Source organism: Medicago sativa, chromosome 8 (genome assembly GCF_051527215.1).
Source record: "Medicago sativa cultivar Bolivia chromosome 8, Bolivia_mono, whole genome shotgun sequence".
Classification (NCBI taxonomy): Eukaryota; Viridiplantae; Streptophyta; class Magnoliopsida; order Fabales; family Fabaceae; genus Medicago; species Medicago sativa.
Genome location: NC_140756.1, coordinates 12,190,422 through 12,215,692, shown reverse-complemented (window position 1 = coordinate 12,215,692; position 25,271 = coordinate 12,190,422). Strand labels below are relative to the sequence as shown.

Sequence of the window (25,271 nt, the reverse complement as noted above, 5' to 3'; positions counted from 1 at the left end):
TTTGTGATGAAAATACATATAAAATTACGTAATGACAAGGTGTCATCACAACCCCAAACTTAAACCATTCCTTGTCCTCAAGGAATTTACTTGCAAAGCTGACAATCGACAGTGAAATAACAATTACCTATTCAAGCAGTAGTACCCAAAAGTTCAACACCTTACTAGCTAATGATGAGCTAGTTTGACTTGTATGCATCCACCACTTCACAACTCCACGCAAATATTTGAAATAGGGTTCTACCAGTCGACATGCAGATCTACATATTACCATACGCTTGAAAAGTTTCTAAACATCAATCAAAGTCAATATCATTACACACTTTTGAGGTCTTTAGGGTTATAACGGGGCTTAGGTGAAAGGTGGGACATATTTGGATAAGTAGGCTACACAAAATTAGAGTTAGGCATTCCTACGGAAGTTAAAGAACAAATTCAATCCTACGATCATTCACCTTGTGGAATAACAATCAATGCAAAGGTACTAGAGAATATTTATAACTTTTAGGGACAATCGAGTTTGAAGTTACTCACATGTTTCAAAGTTTGGTCCCTTTTTCATCATTCATTTCATCTTTTTTTTTTTTTCATACATCAATTTTTTGAATGTATTTTTGCCTTTTGCATGACAATTCTTTTTCTTTTTGTTCTCTTATTCTCTAGTACCCCCACCCCAAACTTAATTGGTTGCAAATTCCAATAGCAACCCCAAACTTAATTTTAAGCAACATTCTACAATGCCTAACTCAGAAAAACAATAAGGGACAAGTCCTAAAAGTCTCTAAGTTTGTAATGTAGTTTGTCACCGAACAAAAAGTTCTAATCCTACCGGCTCAAAGGGGCTAAGAAAAGGATAAAGTTTAACAATTATAGTCAGGGTAGGCTTCAAAAGGCTCACAGGACCAAGCACTTTTGCCTCAGTGTGTAATTAACAAAGACCAATCAATAATAGAGAAACAATGCAAGTTCTAGAAATGTAGTTGCATGGAAAACTAAGCTAAATATAAGTAAATTGAAAAACAAAATATGGCAATGAACCTTATGGCTGAGATTTCTGGGAGTATGTGACTACCTAGCAACGCCGTACACTTCGCCTTTGAAAACCAAGTCACTCCTCCTTTTGAACTTTTGGAATACCACTTGAACAACTATTTGTTATCAAACTGTAAAAAGTCAACTAAACAAACAAATTCATCAATAATAAACAAGTGCAGGAATAATTACATAAACGGGGGGAATAAAACCGAGTTAAACTTAATTAAAAGCAATAAAAATTGTTTGAACATAAAATTAAAGTTACATAACCAAAGTGCTGAAACAAAAAACAGAAAAATAAAAATAGGTGGGCCATCAGTAGCCCACTCAATCCTGCATCTGGTCCTCCGGAATCCAAGTGTTGGGGTCCTCCTCTGCATAAGTATCCTCCCCAAAGTGCTGCCTAGACTGAGCTCCACCAGCAGCAAAGTCAGCTCGGATCTCCTGCTCTCTATCCTGAGCTCGACCTCTGGTGACATCAAAGTAGTGGTCCATAGCCTCCTCGGACCCATCAAAGCGCTCGAAAGACCCAGTCATCTTCCTCCTGTTGAGGCAGACCGCCTCAGTGAACTCCTGACCAAACCTCGGACGGTTCCAATACTCCTGATCTGACACCTCATTCATCCAGTTGGCATGGCCGAACATGTAGTCCAGCATCATAGGATGAATAGGTGCATAGGCACCCTGCTGGCTGCTCCCCTCTCCAGCAAAAGTCTGACTCTGAGGTGGTGGCGGTGGCTGTTGTGGTGGTGGCGGCTGTGGCTGTCCTGCTGCTGCTGCCTCGGCACCCATGATAGTCTGCATGCGGTCATGATAATCCTTGACAAAGCCATCCATGTAAGTGTCGGTGATGGGCTTCATCATTGCTGCACTCAAATCATTAGCAAACAAATCGCACTCCTCCTCCTCACAAAGCCAATTGATAAGGCTCAAATGAGGGAGTGCCTTCTTGGTACCTGAAGCAAACATATAGATATTGTCGGCAATTAACTCACCAACATTGATGGGTGTACCATCAAGAATAGCAGACAGCGTCAACAAGCGGGGCAGCGGAATCTCTGAAGTACAAGAGGTGCCCTCAATAGTTTGCACCACAAAAGATGCCCACGCCTTTGCATGGGGCTTGAAGTCAGCCCTCAACAGCATATGTGACCCTCCATGCCACTTAGCACCTTCAACACAAATCTGCATTAGCAACTCCTCCCACCTTTCATCATCCCAATTCTTGCACTCCTCTATCCTCCTCTTCACATCACAAATCTCCGGTGGCACAATCTCCAGCAACTGATTAATCCTTTCCGGGCTATAGTCTATCTCCTTCCCCCTCACATAGGACACATACTTCCTCCCCATATACCTAGCATTAGAATAGAATTCTATCCCAATGGTTTTGTTGGCCTGCTCGAAAATCATACTAACAAGGGACTCCCACCCTCTCTCAGTGATCACTTGATGGAACTCAGGGTTGGAGATGAGTTTGGTGAAATCAAAACCTCTCTCCGGGATCACCCTATAGCCTCGGATGTCCTTGAAACGGTCACGGGCAGCAGTATTATAAAACCGGTGGTTGATGGACGGTGGGGGTGCGGTGTTAGGGCTAGGTTTGACAGGTTGTTTGCGTTTGGGGGCTATTTTGGCCTTTTTGGCTGGTTGGGATGTGGCTTGGGACTTGCCTTTGTTGCGGGTCTCAACCATGGTTAGGGTTAGGATTTAGAGAAGAAACAAAACTGGATATTAGGGTTAGGGTTAAGATGGAGATAATGGGTTTGGTTGTTTGTTGGTGATGATGAAGGTGTATGGTAATGGTTTGGTGATTAGAAGATGAAAAGATGAAGATTTTTGGTAGAAAAGGGTTAGAAAATCGTAGGTTAGGGTTCTGGGAAAATTTTGGCAGAGTTTGGCTACTTTTGGAAGTGAATGGAATGAAAATCGTGTTGGATATATTTATAGGCTGGGAAAATCGTGCCACGTTTTGCCAAAAACGTGTCACGATTTTGTTTTGTAACGGTTAAATTTTTGAAACTGCTACAATCGTGTCACGTTTGGGCTAAACGTGTCACGATTTTTCATTTTTGAAAATTTTCTTGCCCAGAAATCGTGTCACGTTTTGGCCAACGTGTCACGATTTCTAATTGTCGAATGGCACCAATTTGAGACTTAGAAAAATTTTTAGGTGCCAAAATTCGTGTCACGATTTCAGCATCGTGACACGTTTTCTGGAAATGTCGAATGGCACCCTTTTTTTACTTAGAAAAATTTCTGAGAGGAGCTTCAGAGGGGGCAAATCGTGTCACGTTTGGCCCAAAACGTGTCACGATTTGCACAGTATTGGAAAACAACAAATTTTCTTCCTCTGTTCGTTTCAGCAAAAAATCTTTTTGTATTTTTGAATATTTGAAAGCAATAAAAAGGAAATAAGAAATACTACCTGAAATCTAAATGTGGGTTGCCTCCCACCAAGCGCTTCTTTACCGTCACTAGCTTGACTCATGACCATCCCTAAGGATTAGTTGTTTTGGAGTCCTCCTTCACGGTACCGTTTCAGCTTTTGTTCCTTACCCTTGAAAGTTCCTTGTGCACCAGACTTCTTGATGTCTATAGCTTCATCAACAGGCTTGTTTCTTGCCATCCCTTCGTCACAGTACCTCCTAATTCTTTCCAAAGTATCAGAGAGAGTTGAATGCATACACCATCGAAAAGCAGCCGGCCCATTACGCATCCCATAGGGAATCCTTCTATAAGCCAATTTACCACCTGGACCAGTGGTAGTAGTCTTTATTTCATTTTTACCAGTTGTCAATCCCCCATACTTGTTGTCACGGATGTCTCCTGATGATTTTTGGTGCATCTGTTCTTTGCTTACTTCCAGTTGCTTAACACCCTCTATCTTTCCAAGATCTTCAATCACTTCTTGTCTATCTATAGATTCCACACTTTCCACCTCCGTAGATTGAATAGATTGAGATTCAAGTGTTTTATCTTCGACAGTTTCTTCCTCAACATCAATCCGGTAACACTTGGGATTCTCATCTTGGTGTTTCATTGCCTCAAAGATATTGAAGACTACCTGCTCCTTATGGAATCTCAACATTAGCTCTCCACGTTCAACATCAATCAAAGCACGACCAGTTGCAAGGAAAGGTCTTCCTAGAATGAGTGGCATGTCTTCATCTTCAGCCATATCTAGGACCACAAAATCTGCTGGGAACACCAAGTCATTAACCTTGACTAGCACATCTTCAAGTATACCGAAAGGGTAAGAGATTGACCGATCAGCTAAAGTAATGGTCATTCTTGTTGGTTTTGGTTCCCCACACTTAAGCTTCTTCATCATTGAAAGAGGCATCAGATTTATACTTGCTCCCAAGTCACATAAAGCTCTTCCAATGTCTACCGGTCCAATTGAACAAGGGATAGTAAAAGCACCAGGATCCTTCAGCTTAGGTGGCAGCTTCTTTTGAAGAATAGCACTACAATTCTCAGAAAGTGCTATGTTCTCATCATCCTTAGGCTTCCTTCTTTTGGTTAACAAGTCTTTCATGAACTTAGCATACAACGGCATTTGATCAAGAGCTTCACCGAAAGGAATATTCACCTGAAGTTGTGAGAAAAGTTGCATGAACTTCTTGAATTGGCCTTCATCCTTTTCTTTCTTCTTCGAAAGGTGAGGGTATGGAAGCTTCACATATGATGGAATAACCTGTGGTTTGTCTCCATCTTTCAAAATTTGACTCTTCGACTTCCTCAAGATTGAATCTTCATCTATCAATTTCTCACTTTTATCTCCCTCTATTTTTTTTTTCTTTTCATTTTCAACTACATCCTCATCATTTTTTTCAACTACATCGTTCTCCTCCACCTCAACTACTTCATCAACCTTCTTTGGAGCTTTTGGAACTAAAGGAGTCAAAACCTTTTTGCTCCTCAATTCAATAGCATTACAAGACTCATTCTTAGGGTTATCTTTAGTGTTACCTGAGAATCCTCCTTTACTTTGTTCAGCCAATTGCTTAGCTAATTGCCCCAGTTGAGTTTCAAGCATCTTCCTAGAAGCTTCATTGTTCTTTCTTTCAGCTTCTTGACTCTTCTTCATCTCTTCAAAGTTGCCTTGAGTCATCTTCATGAAATTCATCATAGTTTCTTCAAGAGCTGATGGCTTCCTTTGTTGTTGTTGAGGAGGAGTAAGCATTTGAGAATTTAAAGCATTGTTATTTGAGTAGCTTAGATTTGGATGCTTATTAATGCCTGAATTGTAGTATTGATTCTGCCTTTGATAACCTCCCATGAAGTTAGCTTCTTCACTTGATCCTTCCGGAACACATTCACCGTTTGGATGTTCTTCACCACATAAGTCACATTTGATTGCAGCCACTTGTTGTTGCTTATGAGCCAAAGTGAAGCCTTGAAACTCCTTAGTTAGAGCTTCGATTTGTTTGTTCATAGCTGCTTGGTTAGCAAGGATAGCAGTTTGTTCACTCACCCCAAACACTCCTCTTTCTTTCTTTTTAGCTTGATCACGATACTCATTGCCAGCCATGTTTTCAATTAGAGCTTGAACTTCATGATCAGTTTTACTTTTGAGACTACCTCCCGCGGAAGCATCTAAGAACATTCGAGTGTTTGGTGTTACCCCCTCAGTGAAGATTTGGAGGTATTGCTTCTCGGTGAACTCATGATTAGGGCATCTCTTGAGAAGCAAATTGAATCGCTCCCAAGCATCGTACAATGATTCACCTTCTCCTTGCTTGAAGTTAGAGATCTCCATCTTCTTGTCCCAATACTTAGACATAGGGAAGTATTTCTCCAAGAACTTCAGCTCTAACTCTTCCCATGTTTGGACAGTCCCGTTTGGAATTGTTAGCAACCAATCTTTTGCTCTTCCCGTCAAGGTGAAAGGAAATAGCCTTAGCTTCTTTTGTGCTTCAGTCACGGTGGCTGGTTGCACACAAAACTCACAGGTTTCAGCAAAACGGCTCAAGTGTTCATGAGGACTCATAGCTTCAGTCCCATCGAATTGCTTGTCCCTCAAACCATTGAGGACAGTTGTCTTGATGTCGAACGCTACGGGGTTAGCTGGTTGAAAAGTGTGGGTCAGTTGACCGCGATGAGTGGCTAACCCGTAGTCTCCAAGCTTAGGTCTTGGTGGTACAACTCCTTCTCCTTCCATAGTTGCAGATTTAGGAGAAGAGATTGTTTCAGATTCACTTGAGAGTTGCTCCGGTACTTGTTCTCGAACACCCGGTGGAACGGATTGAGCTAACCTTTGCGATCGGACAGCTTTCCGAAGTGCTCTAGCAGTTCTTTCAATCTCCGGATCGTACTCTAGGTCGTCAGAGCTCTGTTTACCTCGCATAAACAGCAAAATACCTTAGTAGCACTGCACAACGCAAAGTAATCAAGTGAATATGAAAACAGAAAAATAAAAAAATAAAAATTAAAAACAGAAAATTAAATTGCAAAAACCCTAAACTATAACGTAATTGCCTTGTTGAAATAATTCAACAGTCCCCGGCAACGGCGCCAAAAACTTGATAGATCTCTGGCAAGTGCACCAAATACTATCGAAGTAGTAAAAATATCGATCCCACGAGGACTGTTTTTAATCTCAATAATTCAACTACGTTGTATTTTAGGATGTATAAAGGTTATTTTGATTTGCCACTAGGCAGTAGATTGGTTTGATTGCATAAAAAATAATTGCTAAAAATAAATTGGTTTTCAAGAATAAGAGAGAGATGAGTTTAGGTCTTTCGAATCATCTATGTTCCCCTAATTGTTATGTTGCACCTATTCGTATGAATGATCTTCTAATCCCACGATAGTTAACAAAATAGTCCTAATCAATCCCTTGAGTTAGGACCCTCTCCTTAAACTACAGCCCCTAATCCCTTAGGTGGTCTAATAATCTTTGAAGGTTTAAAGCACGTTAACCTAACATCACTAATAAACGATTATCCATTCCTAGACTAACCATGTTTATTAGAACAATTCAATAGGTCTAAGTAGAAAGCTATGGTCAGTAGTCATTCATTCTCACAAAATCATATTTATATTTGATCAGGATATAAAAAGCATTAAGAACAATTGAATTGAATAAAGACTAGAATATCATTCACAATAAATAGAGTTTCACAACATAATATCTCAATTAGGGTTACAACGAATCATCTCAGACCTAACCTCTAATGGATTTAGCTACTCATAATAATGTTTACAAATAACATAATCATTAGAGGTAATAAAACATACACAAAGTGGTTGGAAGATGAAGAAATCGTCCTCCTGGTCCTCCTTGTAGTTGAAAAATCGCACTTGGCTCTCTAGAATTCGTAACCCTTGTTTTTGGAATAGACTTCAGCATAAATAGGCACAGAATATCGCCCAAATCGTGTCACGTTTTAAGTGAATCGTGACACGTTTTTACCTTCTGGAGCAAGAAACTGAATTAGGGTTTCACCAAATCGTGTCACGTTTTACCAATCGTGACACGTTTTCCTAATGTCGAAACAAGGCTTCTTGTGCTTCCCAAATCGTGTCACGTTTGTACCAAATCGTGACACGTTTTATTTCTTTGCGTTTCCTTCAGTTTTTCTGCTCTTTTTGCTGCATAAGTCTTCTGTGAACTCCTTTTTGTGATGAAAATACATATAAAATTACGTAATGACAAGGTGTCATCAATGAGTCTGAGATAAACTGTTGCAAGGAGCATGCAGTTTAAGGGAGGGATTGTTGAATGAGTCAATGTTTATTTAGAATAAATAAACATTGACTCATTCAACAATCCCTCCCTTAAACTGCATGCTCCTTGCAACAGTTTATCTCAGACTCATCAAGCATTCCTAAAGCACTTAACAAATGTTGGAATTCTTCAACCGGAAGGCCTAAGAAAACCATTCGAGAAACCATTAGAAAAGATTTAGAGGTCAATGAGTTGGATCCAAATATGGTTTTTGATAGAACGCTCCATTTGATCCATGTAGTCGACCCCACTTAGTGGGATAAGGCTTGGTTGTTGTTGTTGTATGATAATCTGAAGTTTGGTCGTAAGATAAGTATAGTCTGACTAAGAATTGTTATATCTAAAAATCGAATTCGAATTCTTCCCGAACGATTATTAACCATTTAAGCTCAATTACATAGCTCGTTATATGAAATTTTAGTAATTACATAAACATATATATTGAAGGTAATAATTATACCGGATCTTTTTGAGAGGAATTATACCGGATATTTTCTCATTATGAAAATAGCGCATGCATAATAGTTATGGGATTATGTATATACACTTCGCATTCCCTCAAAAAAAAAAATGTATATACACTTCGCATAGTGACACAAAAATCAAACATTTGTGTTTTTACTGGATGAACACGTTTTACTTGAAGTCATTATGATTTTGTTAAAAGAGAAGTATAAAATGAAAATGATACAATGATGCATAAATATACTGTGAGAGGATTACAAAAATTGTAATTAAGCAACAATATATGTGTGGAAGGATCGATGTGAGCATTGACTGGTGTGACAGCCATGGGTTGATACTTTGATACCCCCCATCCCTTCAATTATATATGGCTATAAGAAGCAGTATTTTAATGAAATAAAACTATATCGAATTTTCTGCTTCACTTAGCATGCTTGTAATATGAGCATCTTTTGGAATCGATAAAAGGATTACGGTGCAATTGTCCACTAGTCCATCTCGTTCACATGCTTTATTATTGAAAAATAGGAAAAGGAAAATTAAAATGGACCAGCCAACCATACAATACAAGGTGGTTCACTGAGAGCAAGAGGTGGCCGGCACGATTGCCCTCTCGGCCTACATGAACCATAGAACCAAATTGTCGTAAGAATGTTTGCGAGTTTGTTTTTGGAGGATAGGATTTTAAAGTGTTATACTATTAAGGGCCCGTTTGTTACAGATTAAAATAAAAGTGATTTTGACATAAAATAATTTAGAGATTATATTTTAGAGATTTTGTGAAAAATCAGAATCTATTTTGTGTTTGGTTACCGTGACAAAAATAACTTTTTTTAAACAAATAATCTAGTTTGTTTGGATACAACTATATAAAAGAGATTTTTTGTTACAAAATTAGTTCAATATTTTAAATCATATTTTCTCTCTCCTCTAAAAAAAATCTATTTTTTGAGAAGCTGCTCTTAACAGCTTCTCATTTGAAGCTGTTTTTAGATTTTTTTTAGATTCTGATTTTTTAAAAAATCTGTAACAAACAGATGCAAAACTCTTAAAAGTGATTATTTGTTTAAAAAAAGTGATTTTTTTCTTAAAAAAGCTATAACAAACGGGCTCTAAGTCTATATTTTCATATAAATACTTTATATTAAAAAAAAACTAAAAGAACAACATGATAATATATGGTCATAGTCATGTGTCATGTTGTTCTTTCAATTTATTTATTTTGATATATTTGATATATACCTGTTTTGGAGGATAGATAGAGTTATGAAGTGTGTTAAATCTATATTTTGATATATATTTAATATTTTAAAGAAATACTAGTACTAAACTAGTATTGTAAATATAGTAATTGTGAAGCCATGTAAAAATAAAAGATTGGTATATATACTATACATTTAAGGGATATGAGATTTTGGATCGACTTTTTCATTATTCTAAGTATATTTTTAAACAATTTTTTTTTAGGGAAAATTTTCTTTTATTAATGTAATATTTTAGGTGAGATTAAAAATATAAGAATTTATATTATATTTTTCTAAAAAAAAGAATTTATATTATATTTGATATATTTGTTGAAGTCATTGAAAAAAATATATAGTTTATTGAGATTGTTATAATTTGAAAGTTATAGATATCAATACATAAATTTTTAATCAAAATGTCCCGTGAACATAGCTCAGTTGGTAGGACAATGCATTATTATATGCAGGGGCAGGGGTTCGAACCCCGGACACCCCACTTATTCACCTTATAAGGTGAATTCTAGTCACTAGGCTACCTGACCAAAAAAAAATCACTAGACTACCTGACCAAAAAAAATTAATCAAAATTAAAATTATAGGTAGCTTAACTGGTTTGATGTACTAAAATTAAGGAATTAGAGCTCCACGTAAAAAGATTGGTAAATAAATAAATTGATTTCTTCAAAAAAAAAATTGATTAAAATTAAGATTAAAATTAAAATAAACCGATTTTAGAAGCATATCGAATGGAACGGAGTATACCAAATAAATTGATTTCTTCAAAAAAAAAATTGATTAAAATTAAGATTAAAATTAAAATAAACCGATTTTAGAAGCATATCGAATGGAACGGAGTATACCAAGAATATGCTTATGGGCTGCAAATGCATTTAGTGGTGGAGATGTGCATTTCACACTCATTAATCCTCGTCATCAATCCTCCTTATTCTTCTCATGGCCTAACCATCACACACCCTCCGATCTTCTAAATAACCTAAATTCAAACAGATCCAACGGCCAATATTTAATTTAAAAATACGACAAGGATTATGAGTTATGGTATGTTACGTAATATTCCTCCGAAATAAAATATTCTTTTTAACTTTTAAAACAAAATAAATTACTTGTTTTCCGTTTTGGCTTTTTCAACTTCCCTATATATACCTTTCTCTCTCACTCTATCAACTCCAAACCAAGAAAGAACCAACTTTGAGAGCAGGGAGAGATTTTTTTCAGGTCATTGAATTTTTCACATTCACTTTATCACATCTCAAAGAAAAAAAATGTCTAATAATATTGTTATTATTTTTGACTTTGACAAAACCATCATTGATTGTGATAGTGATAATTGGTTGATTGATGAATTGGGTTTCACTGATTTGTTCAATCAGCTCCTTCCTACAATGCCTTGGAATTCCGTCATGGTATGTTTTTTATTCTCTTCATGTGTTCTATTTTCATTCATTAGAAATTCTGCATGGTATCAATTTGCATAAATATATTATTAACTTGATTCTTTCTTGCTTTGGTTTTGAAATTATAGGACAAAATGATGATGGAATTTCATTCAAATGGTGTAACCATTGAAGACATTGAAAAAGTTCTTCATAGGATTCCAATTCATCATAGAATAATACCTGCTATTAAATCAGCACATGCTTTAGGGTGTGATTTGAGGATTCTGAGTGATGCCAATATGTTTTACATTGAAACTATTTTGAAGCATTTAGGAATAAGTGAATGCTTCTCAGAGATTAACTCTAATCCTGGTTATGTTAATCAAGAAGGAAGGGTTAGAATTTCACCTTACCATGATTTCAACAAGAATTCACATGGTTGCAACAATGTCTGCCCTCCAAACATGTGCAAGGTATATATTTGATTAGTGTGTTTGGTCTCTTCTTGTTTCATATAAAATAAAGAATAATTTGATGTAGGACCACTAGTTTAAATTAATAAAGAAGTTACTCTTTGACTTTATTTTAAAATTTAATTATGATCAAAATATACTACTAATTAAACTTTGTTTAAATAATTTTTTCAGGGTTTAATCATTGATAAAATCAAAAATACAATTTATGATGGGGAGAACAAGAGGTTTATCTACCTTGGTGATGGTGCTGGAGATTATTGCCCTAGCTTGAGGTTTAAAGAGAGAGACTTTGTGATGCCAAGGAAGAATTTTCCAGTGTGGGATTTGATATGCAAAGACCCTTCACTTGTTAAGGCTGAAATTCATGGTTGGTGTGATGGAGAAGAGCTTGAACAAATTTTGATTCAATTGATCAACAAAATTATCATTGAGGAAAACGTTCAATTCATTGCTACTGATTGCAAGCTGCAAACTCTATCTATTCATGTGCTTGAATCCTTGCCTAAAGCTCTCCCAGTTGGACCATAAACTTTTAGTGTACTATCATTGCTATCATTGCAAATGTGTTTAGGTGTGTTTTTTTATCCTTAGATTAAGTTTAATCAAGCTTTTCTTGGAATTCGTCCATGATGGAAACATGCAATGTCTATCTAATACAATGATCAATTTGCCCTACATCATACATGCTGTTTTTTTTTTTTTTTTGACTCAATTTGAAACTTCAGTAACAAAATCTTCATTCTTAAACTTTTTTCGGTTTAACAATCTTCTTCTCAATTTTCCCAAATGAAATCATTTTATCTCTCTTATTTTCAGTCTTTTTTTTTTTTTGAAAGATTATTTTCAGTCATATCATCCTTATACTAGTGTTTTTTTATGGTAAAATATGTTTTTAGTCCCTATAAAATTTTCAAATTTCAAGTTTCAGTCCATATAAAAATTTTCATCAATTTTTGGTCCCTCAAATTTTCTACTACCACTTATGGTCCCTTTTTAAAATAAAATCATGTGTATACTTCACATTTTTTAATAAATTTTTATAGAGATATTTATAATATTATAACAATCTTTTGTACAAAAAATGAGAATTTTTTAACAAGACGTGAATTTTAAGCGCTAAAAACTTAAAAAATTATTTAATTCATCACTTGTTAAAAAAATAAACTTTTGCACAAGAGAGATTTTGATGTCGTACTAGACATGACCACAAAATAATAATACAAATTTTCAAATGATACACATGATTTTGCTTAAATGAAAATAGATGAAAATATTTATAGGGACCAAAAGTTGTGACGGGAAATTTTTTAGGGACCAAAAATTGATGAAATATTTATAGGGACTAAAATTTGAAATTTGAAAATTTTATAGTGACAAAAAAACTTATTTAACCTATTTTTTATGAGATTAATTTTTATACATTGAACAGTGTGAAACTTTTTACACAAACATCCAATCAAGTTATATATGTAAATCTTTGAAGCGATATTTAAGAATTATCCTAATAAAGGGGACCATAACATGGTTTGATTCTATGCATAAATGCATGTGTAAAGAATATCATTATACTTTTTTTTGGTACAAAGAATATCATTATACTTATATTCTGATAAATATTTTTTTATCAAAAAATATTATGATAAATGTTTATAGCTTTTATATTAAATCAAATCAATATTAACTTTTTCTTAATTAAAATATGGTTTAATTCTAATAAGTTAAGCCGAAATTCTAATATTATGCTTTTCGACTTTAGCATGTGGTAGTACAATATTTCCCAGAAACATCTTGGACTTGGATGGCCATCAGTGGCAGAAGTTAGTAAACATCTTGAAATACAATGTTTTACTATGATGTATGGCCATATATAGATTGGGAACATAGGTGAGCATCTGAATATTTTTTATGCCATAAACAAAGTTATGATAGATTCTTAGATTTGTAAAATTCTAGGTGTCTTAACAGATCCATGATCTATTTGCATGTTATATATGGGTTCATGCAAATAGGTCATCACCACTTGTTTTCCTTTTTAAGGTAAGTTGTAGTGTTGTACTTTCCGTCGTTGCCACTTTAGTTTTTAATTATAAAGGTTGTACATATTTGTTTGTTGTCATTTACAAACAGCAGAAGAAAAAGACTTAGCAATCCGGAGTTCGACCTTTAGGTAGAGATAGTCAGATCAAGAATTGTTTCGCCTAAAATTCAAATACAGGTTCTCCCGAATGATTCATCTTTGGTGAAACTCATTTACCATTTGAATTCAATTGTTTGGTTTATTTACTTACAAGTCTTACATAAGACTTTGAATAAAATGGACCAATACAAAAGTTGGTGTAAATTGACCAACAAAAAAAGATTAATGTTATTTGAACAACCATTCTGTGAAACAAGCAAAATATACAAAGAAAATTAGCACAAAAATCAAAACAATAAAGAGTGAAAGTGATTATAAGTGAAAACACTTGTGGTTGTTCAAATATCATTTTCTAATAAAAAAAATTGATCCATGATACAACATAAGTTTTTACGTTCAAATTCATCTTTTCTTCACTAACATACATTGTATCTGATGTATAGAGTTCACTCATCTTCTCTTCCAAATATGCATTCTTCGAAATCTGCACTTGTCAATCTCAACAATTCTAACCATCTCACCCACGAAATTGTCTTTGTAGTCTCTTTAACAAAATTTTTCATTATTTTATCCTTTCCTATCACATTTTCCCTCTTTAATTGCTCTTCAATTGGACGACACCGTCTCAAAAGCTAGAAACAAACAAACAAACCTTGGTTGCCCCATGACCTATAATAATGGTCAGAAACAAATTTTCACATTCAATGTTTAGAATATAAGGTTTGTTATATGCAAAATTTGAGTAATTGTTTCTAGTTAGCCAATAGATCGATCATATAGAGAATTTCCATGGCGTGTTCCTTAAAGGATCACATTTGAGAAAAAGAGTGATGGTTCAAATTGTCTTCAACATTCAAAAATCATTTGGAGCATTTCCTCGAAAATTGATATTCAATACAAACCCTCTTATCAAAGGACAAAAATAAAAGAAACATGTAACACAAAAACTAAGAATTTAAGGCAATGACTGGTGAACGGGAACAAATAGAGTTTGTAGCTAGCTTGCAGTCAGATGCAATGAATTGAACATGTTCCTCCATCACAATTTTGTTGATCAACATCATCAAAGTTTGTTCCAATTCTTCTCCATCACTCCACCCATGAATTTCGGCTTTGACAAGTGAAGTATCTTTGCATATCAAATCCCACACTGGAAAATTCTTCCTTGGCATCACAAAGTCTCTTTCTCTAAGCCTCAAGCTAGGGCAATAGTCTCCAGCACCATCACCAAGGTAGATAAACCTCTTTTTATCCACTTCAGAAATTGAATTTTGGATTTTATCAATGATTAAACCCTGAAATAATAAATAATTTAAAAAAAGTTTAAGTATATTTAATCATAAATTTGAAACTAAATACAAAGAGAGAATAATAACTTCTATATCAATTTAAAGCAGTGATTAGTAAAATAAAAAGTTGTATTATACCTTGCACATGTTTGGGGGACAAAGAGTGCAACCATGAGAAGCTTTGTTGAAATCATGATAAGGCATAACTTTTAATCTTCCTTCTTGATTAACATAACCAGGATTAGTGTTAATCTCAGAAAAGCATTCACTTATTCCCAAATGCTTCAAAATTGTGTCGATGAAAACCGTATTAGCATCACTAACAATCCTCAAATCACACCCTAAAGCATAAGCTGATTTAATAGCAGATATTATTCTGTGATTAATTGGGATCCTTTGAAGAACTTTTTCAATATCTTCAGTGGTTACACCATTTGAATGAAGCTCCATCATCATTCTATCCTGTATTTCAAAAACCAAAACACAAGTTAATTTTCAGAATATCGATAGAATGAAAAACAGAGTATTTAAAAAAACAGAGCATATGAGAAGAGTGAAAACCATACCATTAGAGAATTGAAAGGCATAGTGGGAAGGAGTTGATTGAACAAATCGGTGAAACCTAATTCATCGACAACCCAATTATCGCTATCACAATCAATTATGGTTTTATCAAAGTCGAAAACTATCACAATATTATTAGACATTTTTTTCTTTGAGTGGTGAGAAAGTGAATGTGAAAAATTTCAATGACCGAGAATGAAAAAACACGTTCACAAGAAATAGAAGACAAATGGGTTTCTCTCAGTGCTCTCAAAATTGGTTCTTGGCTTGAATTTGATACACAGAGAAAAAGGTATTTATAGCGGAAAAATATGATGTGAAACGGTGCAACGAAAACAGGGGAATTTAGGTTTTTTCCTTAAAAATCAGAGAGAATATTTGATTTCAAAGGAATATTACATGGCATCTTCTAAGTTCGTTACTCCCATTTTGGCGTAAAAAGAAAAAGGGAAAATTATACTTACCTCCCTTAAAATCTCTCTAAATGGCACAAACACCCCCTCTAGTTTTAAAATCTATACTAACCTCCCCTAAGTTCTCACCAAATAGACAAAGACATCCCTTCTTTGTTAACACCGTTAATTTGTCCATTAAAAAAAAAAGAGCTTTTTGTAAAAGCATAAATTTCATTTTATTTTTAAGGCAATTTCAATTTCTAAAATGCTGCTATAAACCGAAAGCATGTCATTCATAATTTGGCAATTGATAACACTCAATTTGCAACCCAAAATACTTCTCCAGATCCACATACAATGACATCTTTATTGGCAGTAGCTATTTTAGCAGCAAAAATTTGTTTTCAAACATGGTAACTATAAACCTCTTAATTTTGGGACAAATAAACCAATGGAAGTATGGCAAAATAAACTACAAAACCAATGCCATTGTTTTGTCAAGAATAAAGGGTTGATGATCGTGCCTTTAATTACCCCTCACCATGTATATATCATCGAGATTGGGTTGGTGTTAAGTATACTTAAGCCCTTGTTTTTCATTCTCTCTCCAAAACTGGACAAAATTCTCCACTGCGTCTCCAACTAGTAATTAAGTCAATAAATATTCTTTGGGCTTAGGCAGCAATTTTTGTTGATATGAATCAAATCGAATTAAGAAGCTTATCAATCAGAGGATAACACATTGAGTGATTAATTTGACTTTCTGCTATGACAATCACAAATTTTCCATGATTTATTAATAGTTGCAACATTTCTTTCTAGCAATACATGCAAATTGGAGCTTCGTGAGAAATAGAATTAAGGGGATGAGATAGGGTTGGAATGGAGTAATTTGCCTGCTAACGACAATTTTGACGGAAAGAAACAGAAGGGAGGTTTTTTTATGTTTAGGAAAATAGAGGGGTGGTCAATTGTATTTAGATAGAACTAAGGGGAGGTTGTTATAATTTTCCCAAAGAAAAAAGTTACTCGCTTTATTATTTCTAGAACTAATTGAATTTATCAAAAGTTGTAATCCGTGTGAAAATTCAAGTTTAATTTAAGCCCTTGGATCTGTTGAGATTTGGGTTTGTTAGAAGATCGGAGGGTGTGGCATGCTTAGGCTATGAGAACTAAACGGGGGATTAATTGAAGACACGAGGATTATGAGCTGGTGTGAGTTGTGAATGTTACATGCACTTGGTGTAAATCCCACAAGAATATTCCTGGTAGTTTAATTTTCTACGCTGCTCCTCAAAAAAAATATATATATATATCTACACTTAATTAATAAACGTACTTTTTTTTTTGACAAAAATTAATAAAAGTATTATTTACCCATCCTTTCTTTGACTTATTTTTTAAGTTATAAATCAAGTAACCCTTAAAAAAAATTAAAGTTGTACATCAATTTTGAAAAATTAAATTATTATCTAAAGGAATTTTTATCTAAAGGAATTTAAAGTAAAAACAATGGAAAATTAAGCAACTTGTTGACCAAACACTCTAGAGTAGCCTACCAATAAGATAAAATTTAATTGCAAAGGAGGGAACAACCATATCGTTACTACCATCGTATTTAGCCAACTAAGCAACGCACTATTGTCTCCTCTCGGTATGTGGGAAAAGGAAACTAATCAAAGAAGGGAGGGAGTTTTCTAATGAGCAAAAGAATAGTCGCATTAGGATGAAATTGACTATGATCATCATCAACAATCAAATTCCATAGTAATAAAGTGATAACCAAGACCCCAAACCATTTGAAGGTCTCACCAGATTGTTGAGAGCTCGACAAACAAATAAGATACTCTTCTACAATAAAATATAAAAACCTTGAATCCAAACACCACTATTATTTCTTAAAAGGATGTCAAAATCTGGATTACTTGATTTGTCCGCCGAAGGAGGAACCATCCACGTTAACTTTGATATAACCATCTGCAAGGGATGTCAACGAACTTCCCGATGGATAGGATGTCCGTCCGAGTGACCAATAACACGAACCACATAAGAGTGACAAGAGAAAATACTATTAACAGAAACCCAAACACTTATCTTAACATGTTAAAAAAATCTCTTCATTCTATTTCTTCAAATCTCCCGACAAGTAACCGTGAAAAGAGGTCATGCCTTAAGCATGACATGATGCTTAAACCAAATTTGACAATCAATCATAAAAATATCATTCATACATATGGAACAAAAATAACCCCCAAGCAGACATTGCTCTAGTGTTACTTGCAAAACTATCATTAGTCATGGTAGCCATCTGCTTGGACAATTGTCCAATACGAGTCTCAAAGTTCTTTATAGAACCTTCATTGTTCTATTGGCGCTCTCTTGACTCTTTGCCAAGGCTTTGAAGTTGCTTTGTGATACCTTAATAAATTGGGAAAGAGTTTCTTTAAGGCTCTGCTTCGTAGGCTGTATTTGAGGAGTACTTTAGGGGGGCTTAAAACCTTGATCTCCCTTCCAAAAAAAAATGTTGGGATGATCCTTCCCCCATAATTGTAGGAGTTAAGATATGGATTTCATAAGAAAATTAAATAAAAGCGCAGATTAGAATGATTACGGGCTATTAGAATTGTTCAAATCCCATATATGTTCTTATTTGGTGATTCGAGGCCCTAAAAAATAACAATTTGATACTTATGTTCATGTCAATTAACAAAATAGATCAAAAGACCAATTAGATGTCTTGTTTATTTAACATAGAAATCCAATGTCTTATGTGAAAGTGTTATTATCAAAAGCTTGATTGAGTGTTTAAACTATTAGTCACACTAATTAATTTCCTATGTCTAGATAAATTAATTAGAGAATACTATGCCTAGTTCATGTTACAAAACGTAGTGTGGATAGTGAATTATATCATAAAATATGCTGAATGTTGATCCCACAGCAAAAAAAATTAAACACCAGATGTAATGAATAAACATAATGTTTAAAGTGCGTTAATAAATGACTCGTAGATTACATGAGTAGAACAATAACATAGAGGTTCGTCATTCACTCCTAATATATTGAGTTTAGCTACTTGTGATAGTAATAAAAAATATATTCAATAGGTTAAATAACAATGCATTCAACAAAGGTGTTAAAAGGCCTTTGATCTTGTTGCCATGGCTTGAAATCGCTGTTTATGGTATCTTGAATCTCACAAAGCACATTTTTATCAAGTTTTACGATATTCATGTCTTGACCGTGATTAGTCTTCATATTTTCACAATATTTTTTGATCGAATCAACCCACTAGTTTATACCAAAAATACTATGACACCCTGTAGAGTTAAAGCGTAAAAAGTCTTTTAAAATCTCACAAAGTCAATATAATACCACAAAGTCTTTTAAAATCCTAAAAGAATTTTTTTACCAAAATTAATTTTTAAAATCATAATTCAATACACTCTTTTATCTATTTTGGATAGTTGGGTAATTCAACTTATTTAACTTAAGTAGCGGCGTTCACAGGTTGGGTTGGGTCACTTTTGTCCAAACTCGTTATCCAATCAAAATATTTGGTTTGGGTTGGTCAAGAGACTCCCATTTTATATGTCAAACTCGAGTCGACCCAAATTAATATTGAGCAGGTTGATTTGGATCGGGTTAATGTAACACCCCGTTTTCCCAACGTAAAAATTTCATAAATAAATCAGAGTTTTTCAACTTTAAACGGAATGCTACACTTCTTAAAAATTCATAAACTGAATAAATAACAATTTATTCTTCAAAATCATTTAACATAAGTAATTCAAAACTTTGCAGCGGAAATTAGTTCAACAATAAAAATAATATTTGGCACGCAGGCCTCAACATAAAAATCTCATAAGTCTTGTTCAACATTTATTCATAAAAATCCATAAGTAATACGTAAGGAATAGAAATAGAAGACATAATCCCATCCCGTTACGTATCAGAGCACCTAAGACACACTTGTGAGGAGTCCACTCACGACCGCAACTAATCCTGGTTACCTGCAAGTTACCCATACGAAGAGCAACATTTCCAAGCAGAGTGGTGAGATTTCTCAAACAATAATATTAAACATATAAATCATATAAAGTACATTCAACAACTTAAACATCTTATAATTCATTAATCATATCTAACAACTTAAACTTTCTTAACTAGTGTCATTATTCTTCCTACATTAGTCATATACTTCATCAAATAACCTCAATTATTAATCATAAAACATCATCACATGTCATCAAATAATAGTCACAAACACCTTATCATAAATCACATAACATCTTATCATAAATCACAAAACATCTAACATCAATAATAATCATAAGCATCAACATCTAACATCAAATATAATCATAAGCATCATCATGTAATTCACATAAGTATCATTATCAAAACATAGCATTATCGAAAACAACTTCATAATCAAATTCATCATCAACTTCATAAACAAACATCATCATTAAATCATAATCATCGAATCACAATCAAACTTCATAATCAAACCTCACTTAACTTGACAATGCGACTCAACTCGACTATGTAACTCTTAACATCTCAAATCATCTTAGCATCTTGACAACTTAACAACTTGACAACTCGACAACTTCACATCTTAAATCATCTTAAAACTTCTTGATATGCAAATGCATTTGGTAACAATACAGAGCATCAAGCTCCCAACCAACTTATATGAGCGTAAATAGGCTCTTCAGAGCATCAAGCTCCCAACCAATCGTGTGAATGACTAAGCATTCCAGAGCATCAAGCCCCCAACCAACGTATATGAGTATGCAATGGACTCAACTTCCTACAACTTAGACAACTTCATGAACATCTATGACATCCTAACATCTTGATATCTTGACAACATAACATCTTAATAACTTGATGACTTCATAACGACTTGACGACTTAACAACTCTTATCATCTTAACGTCTTAACATCTTGACAACATATGGATCACATAAATAATTCATGTCATATCATAATATAACAATATCAAATGATAATAAACAACATCTTAAAACATCATATTCATCAATCATAAACAACTTCATATAACATCGTATTAAAACATCAACAATAATTCACTATGTATCTTTGTAAAAACATAATAAATTATCCACAACATATTTTCATGTCAAACCAAAGCTATTGGAAAGATATCACAAATATCAACAACTTTCATGTTTACAACAAAGATCAATTCAAAATAGAAACATATGAACAAAACACAAAAAAACATGAAACAGAGAAGGCTGTCACCGTACAATTTCGCTAAGACCTCCCTGTAGTATTTTCATCATAACTCAAAGACCAAACATCACTTTCACGTCAAACCAAAGCCACTGGAAAGCTAACAAAATTATCTAAAACTTTCATGTTTACGCCTAAGACCAATTCTGTACCGATCAGTACCAGCTTTTATTTTAAATTCGGAAAAGTTGTGCTGAAAGTCCATAAAAATTCACTGCGACCTACGTGCAGTAATTTGACCATAACTCAAGTTCTATAAATCCTATTGATGTGAGACCAACGACATTAGAAAGTTAACATCCATACCTACAACTTTCGTGTTCACACCTAAACCCAGTTCGGAACTTAAACTTGTCAAACTGAGACAATAAAAACGCGTTTTGCACATTGACAGCAAAATCGCAGTTCAGCTGCGATTTCGCTTTGTGGAAATCTTTTCCACTTCGTATTCGATCCAATACTCTCTAAACTTGACCCTAATCATTACCCTATGATTACCCTATCATTAGAACACTAATTATTCATCAACTTACTATATGCAAATTCAAAGGGTTCTCAAATCTATTAACAATCTATTACAATTATTAAACCCTAATTCTTAAACTCACCAACATCTCATCCAAATTCATGGTTCTAACCTCAAAACTACATCCAATAATCATCCTATGGGTTATCTAAGGACTGTATACAATTTCTACATCAATTCAACAAGTTTTCATCATCTAATCATCAAATCTCTCTCAAAACCCTAATTCTCAAATTCTCACAAACTTTCCCCAACTTGTTAGATGCAATCTAATGATTTAACAACTTAATATTAATGCAAGATAGTCTCACCCTCACCTTAGATTAATTCCTGAATCAGCAGTAGCGTTCTTCTTTCCTAAGGTATTCTCCTCTTCTCTTGACTTTTCTCTTCTCTTCTCTTCTCTTCTTTCTTGTTCTCCTCTTTTCCAAAAAAGCGGTTCTAGGGTAAACTCTTTCTAACATAAGCTTCTCTATTTATAATACTAAAATATTCTTCCCAAATCTATTTAGGCCCAACAACTTATTCTTCTTTCTATTCTAACCTCCAATTTTACTTACACTAATAATCCTCATATTCTAATAATTAATATTTCTCTACTAAATATATAATAATACACCAAATAACAAATATATATCTATAAAAATTAACAAATATATTATGCTAGTAAATACCAACATATAACATAACAAAATATCACTCAACAAAATATATTAACTAAATTATAAAAAGACACTAACCTCAACAAATCATATATCCCTCATATACATATAAATATATAAATATATTCTAAAACAAATTAAAATAATTAAATAAAAAGGAGGGCGTTACAACTCTCCCCAACTTAAAAGAATTTCGTCCTCGAAATTCAAGCACAATAGAAAATAAATTTAGTCGTTACTTCTTCAAACAAAACACAAAAACCACATCAAGTTAGTCAGTTAAACATGATCACATAAAAAATATAACTACTAACTAGAAAACATGACGCCACGACACAACGACTCATCTACTTGGCCGGACGGGCCGACCTGCTCTGATACCAATTGTAACACCCCGTTTTCCCAACGTAAAAATTTCATAAATAAATCAGAGTTTTTCAACTTTAAACGGAATGCTACACTTCTTAAAAATTCATAAACTGAATAAATAACAATTTATTCTTCAAAATCATTTAACATAAGTAATTCAAAACTTTGCAGCGGAAATTAGTTCAACAATAAAAATAATATTTGGCACGCATGCCTCAACATAAAAATCTCATAAGTCTTGTTCAACATTTATTCATAAAAATCCATAAGTAATACGTAAGGAATAGAAATAGAAGACATAATCCCATCCCGTTACGTATCAGAGCACCTAAGACACACTTGTGAGGAGTCCACTCACGACCGCAACTAATCCTGGTTACCTGCAAGTTACCCATACGAAGAGCAACATTTCCAAGCAGAGTGGTGAGATTTCTCAAACAATAATATTAAACATATAAATCATATAAAGTACATTCAACAACTTAAACATCTTATAATTCATTAATCATATCTAACAACTTAAACTTTCTTAACTAGTGTCATTATTCTTCCTACATTAGTCATATACTTCATCAAATAACCTCAATTATTAATCATAAAACATCATCACATGTCATCAAATAATAGTCACAAACACCTTATCATAAATCACATAACATCTTATCATAAATCACAAAACATCTAACATCAATAATAATCATAAGCATCAACATCTAACATCAAATATAATCATAAGCATCATCATGTAATTCACATAAGTATCATTATCAAAACATAGCATTATCGAAAACAACTTCATAATCAAATTCATCATCAACTTCATAAACAAACATCATCATTAAATCATAATCCTCGAATCACAATCAAACTTCATAATCAAACCTCACTTAACTTGACAATGCGACTCAACTCGACTATGTAACTCTTAACATCTCAAATCATCTTAGCATCTTGACAACTTAACAACTTGACAACTCGACAACTTCACATCTTAAATCATCTTAAAACTTCTTGATATGCAAATGCATTTGGTAACAATACAGAGCATCAAGCTCCCAACCAACTTATATGAGCGTAAATAGGCTCTTCAGAGCATCAAGCTCCCAACCAATCGTGTGAATGACTAAGCATTCCAGAGCATCAAGCCCCCAACCAACGTATATGAGTATGCAATGGACTCAACTTCCTACAACTTAGACAACTTCATGAACATCTATGACATCCTAACATCTTGATATCTTGACAACATAACATCTTAATAACTTGATGACTTCATAACGACTTGACGACTTAACAACTCTTATCATCTTAACGTCTTAACATCTTGACAACATATGGATCACATAAATAATTCATGTCATATCATAATATAACAATATCAAATGATAATAAACAACATCTTAAAACATCATATTCATCAATCATAAACAACTTCATATAACATCGTATTAAAACATCAACAATAATTCACTATGTATCTTTGTAAAAACATAATAAATTATCCACAACATATTTTCATGTCAAACCAAAGCTATTGGAAAGATATCACAAATATCAACAACTTTCATGTTTACAACAAAGATCAATTCAAAACAGAAACATATGAACAAAACACAAAAAAACATGAAACAGAGAAGGCTGTCACCGTACAATTTCGCTAAGACCTCCCTGTAGTATTTTCATCATAACTCAAAGACCAAACATCACTTTCACGTCAAACCAAAGCCACTGGAAAGCTAACAAAATTATCTAAAACTTTCATGTTTACGCCTAAGACCAATTCTGTACCGATCAGTACCAGCTTTTATTTTAAATTCGGAAAAGTTGTGCTGAAAGTCCATAAAAATTCACTGCGACCTACGTGCAGTAATTTGACCATAACTCAAGTTCTATAAATCCTATTGACGTGAGACCAACGACATTAGAAAGTTAACATCCATACCTACAACTTTCGTGTTCACACCTAAACCCAGTTCGGAACTTAAACTTGTCAAACTGAGACAATAAAAACGCGTTTTGCACATTGACAGCAAAATCGCAGTTCAGCTGCGATTTCGCTTTGTGGAAATCTTTTCCACTTCGTATTCGATCCAATACTCTCTAAACTTGACCCTAATCATTACCCTATGATTACCCTATCATTAGAACACTAATTATTCATCAACTTACTATATGCAAATTCAAAGGGTTCTCAAATCTATTAACAATCTATTACAATTATTAAACCCTAATTCTTAAACTCACCAACATCTCATCCAAATTCATGGTTCTAACCTCAAAACTACATCCAATAATCATCCTATGGGTTATCTAAGGACTGTATACAATTTCTACATCAATTCAACAAGTTTTCATCATCTAATCATCAAATCTCTCTCAAAACCCTAATTCTCAAATTCTCACAAACTTTCCCCAACTTGTTAGATGCAATCTAATGATTTAACAACTTAATATTAATGCAAGATAGTCTCACCCTCACCTTAGATTAATTCCTGAATCAGCAGTAGCGTTCTTCTTTCCTAAGGTATTCTCCTCTTCTCTTGACTTTTCTCTTCTCTTCTCTTCTCTTCTTTCTTGTTCTCCTCTTTTCCAAAAAAGCGGTTCTAGGGTAAACTCTTTCTAACATAAGCTTCTCTATTTATAATACTAAAATATTCTTCCCAAATCTATTTAGGCCCAACAACTTATTCTTCTTTCTATTCTA

The 25,271-nt window shown here is 33.8% G+C and overlaps 1 protein-coding gene, 1 non-coding gene and 1 pseudogene across 3 annotated transcripts; 2 read left to right on the top strand and 1 right to left on the bottom strand.

Annotated features, from left to right (window-relative positions):
* The first annotated feature begins 5,702 nt into the window (after positions 1 to 5,702).
* Positions 5,703 to 5,809, top strand: LOC146897015 (small nucleolar RNA R71). Its single transcript, XR_015024415.1, has one exon. It is a non-coding gene; the product is annotated as a small nucleolar RNA R71 (small nucleolar RNA).
* A 4,861-nt stretch (positions 5,810 to 10,670) lies between these two features.
* LOC146897014 (inorganic pyrophosphatase 2-like) lies at positions 10,671 to 12,031 on the top strand. Its single transcript, XM_085735598.1, has 3 exons — positions 10,671 to 10,907; positions 11,027 to 11,353; positions 11,528 to 12,031. The coding sequence occupies exons 1-3, from the start codon at positions 10,767 to 10,769 to the stop codon at positions 11,882 to 11,884; spliced, it is 825 nt and encodes a 274-aa protein (XP_085591724.1). The 5' UTR covers positions 10,671 to 10,766; the 3' UTR covers positions 11,885 to 12,031.
* Positions 12,032 to 14,365: 2,334 nt separating this feature from the next.
* On the bottom strand, positions 14,366 to 15,605 carry LOC146897013 (inorganic pyrophosphatase 2-like; annotated as a pseudogene). Its single transcript, XR_015022781.1, has 3 exons — positions 15,349 to 15,605; positions 14,921 to 15,244; positions 14,366 to 14,788 (listed from the first exon to the last, which is right to left on the bottom strand). The product of XR_015022781.1 is annotated as an inorganic pyrophosphatase 2-like (transcript).
* Positions 15,606 to 25,271: the final 9,666 nt, after the last annotated feature.

Excerpts from the sequence above, each read along its gene's own strand:
- LOC146897014 (XM_085735598.1), top strand. The coding sequence starts at position 10,767 with ATGTCTAATAATATTGTTATTATTTTTGACTTTGACAAAACCATCATT. Across the intron at positions 10,908-11,026 it reads TGCCTTGGAATTCCGTCATG|GACAAAATGATGATGGAATT; the intron begins GTATGTTTTTTA and ends TTGAAATTATAG. Across the intron at positions 11,354-11,527 it reads GCCCTCCAAACATGTGCAAG|GGTTTAATCATTGATAAAAT; the intron begins GTATATATTTGA and ends TAATTTTTTCAG.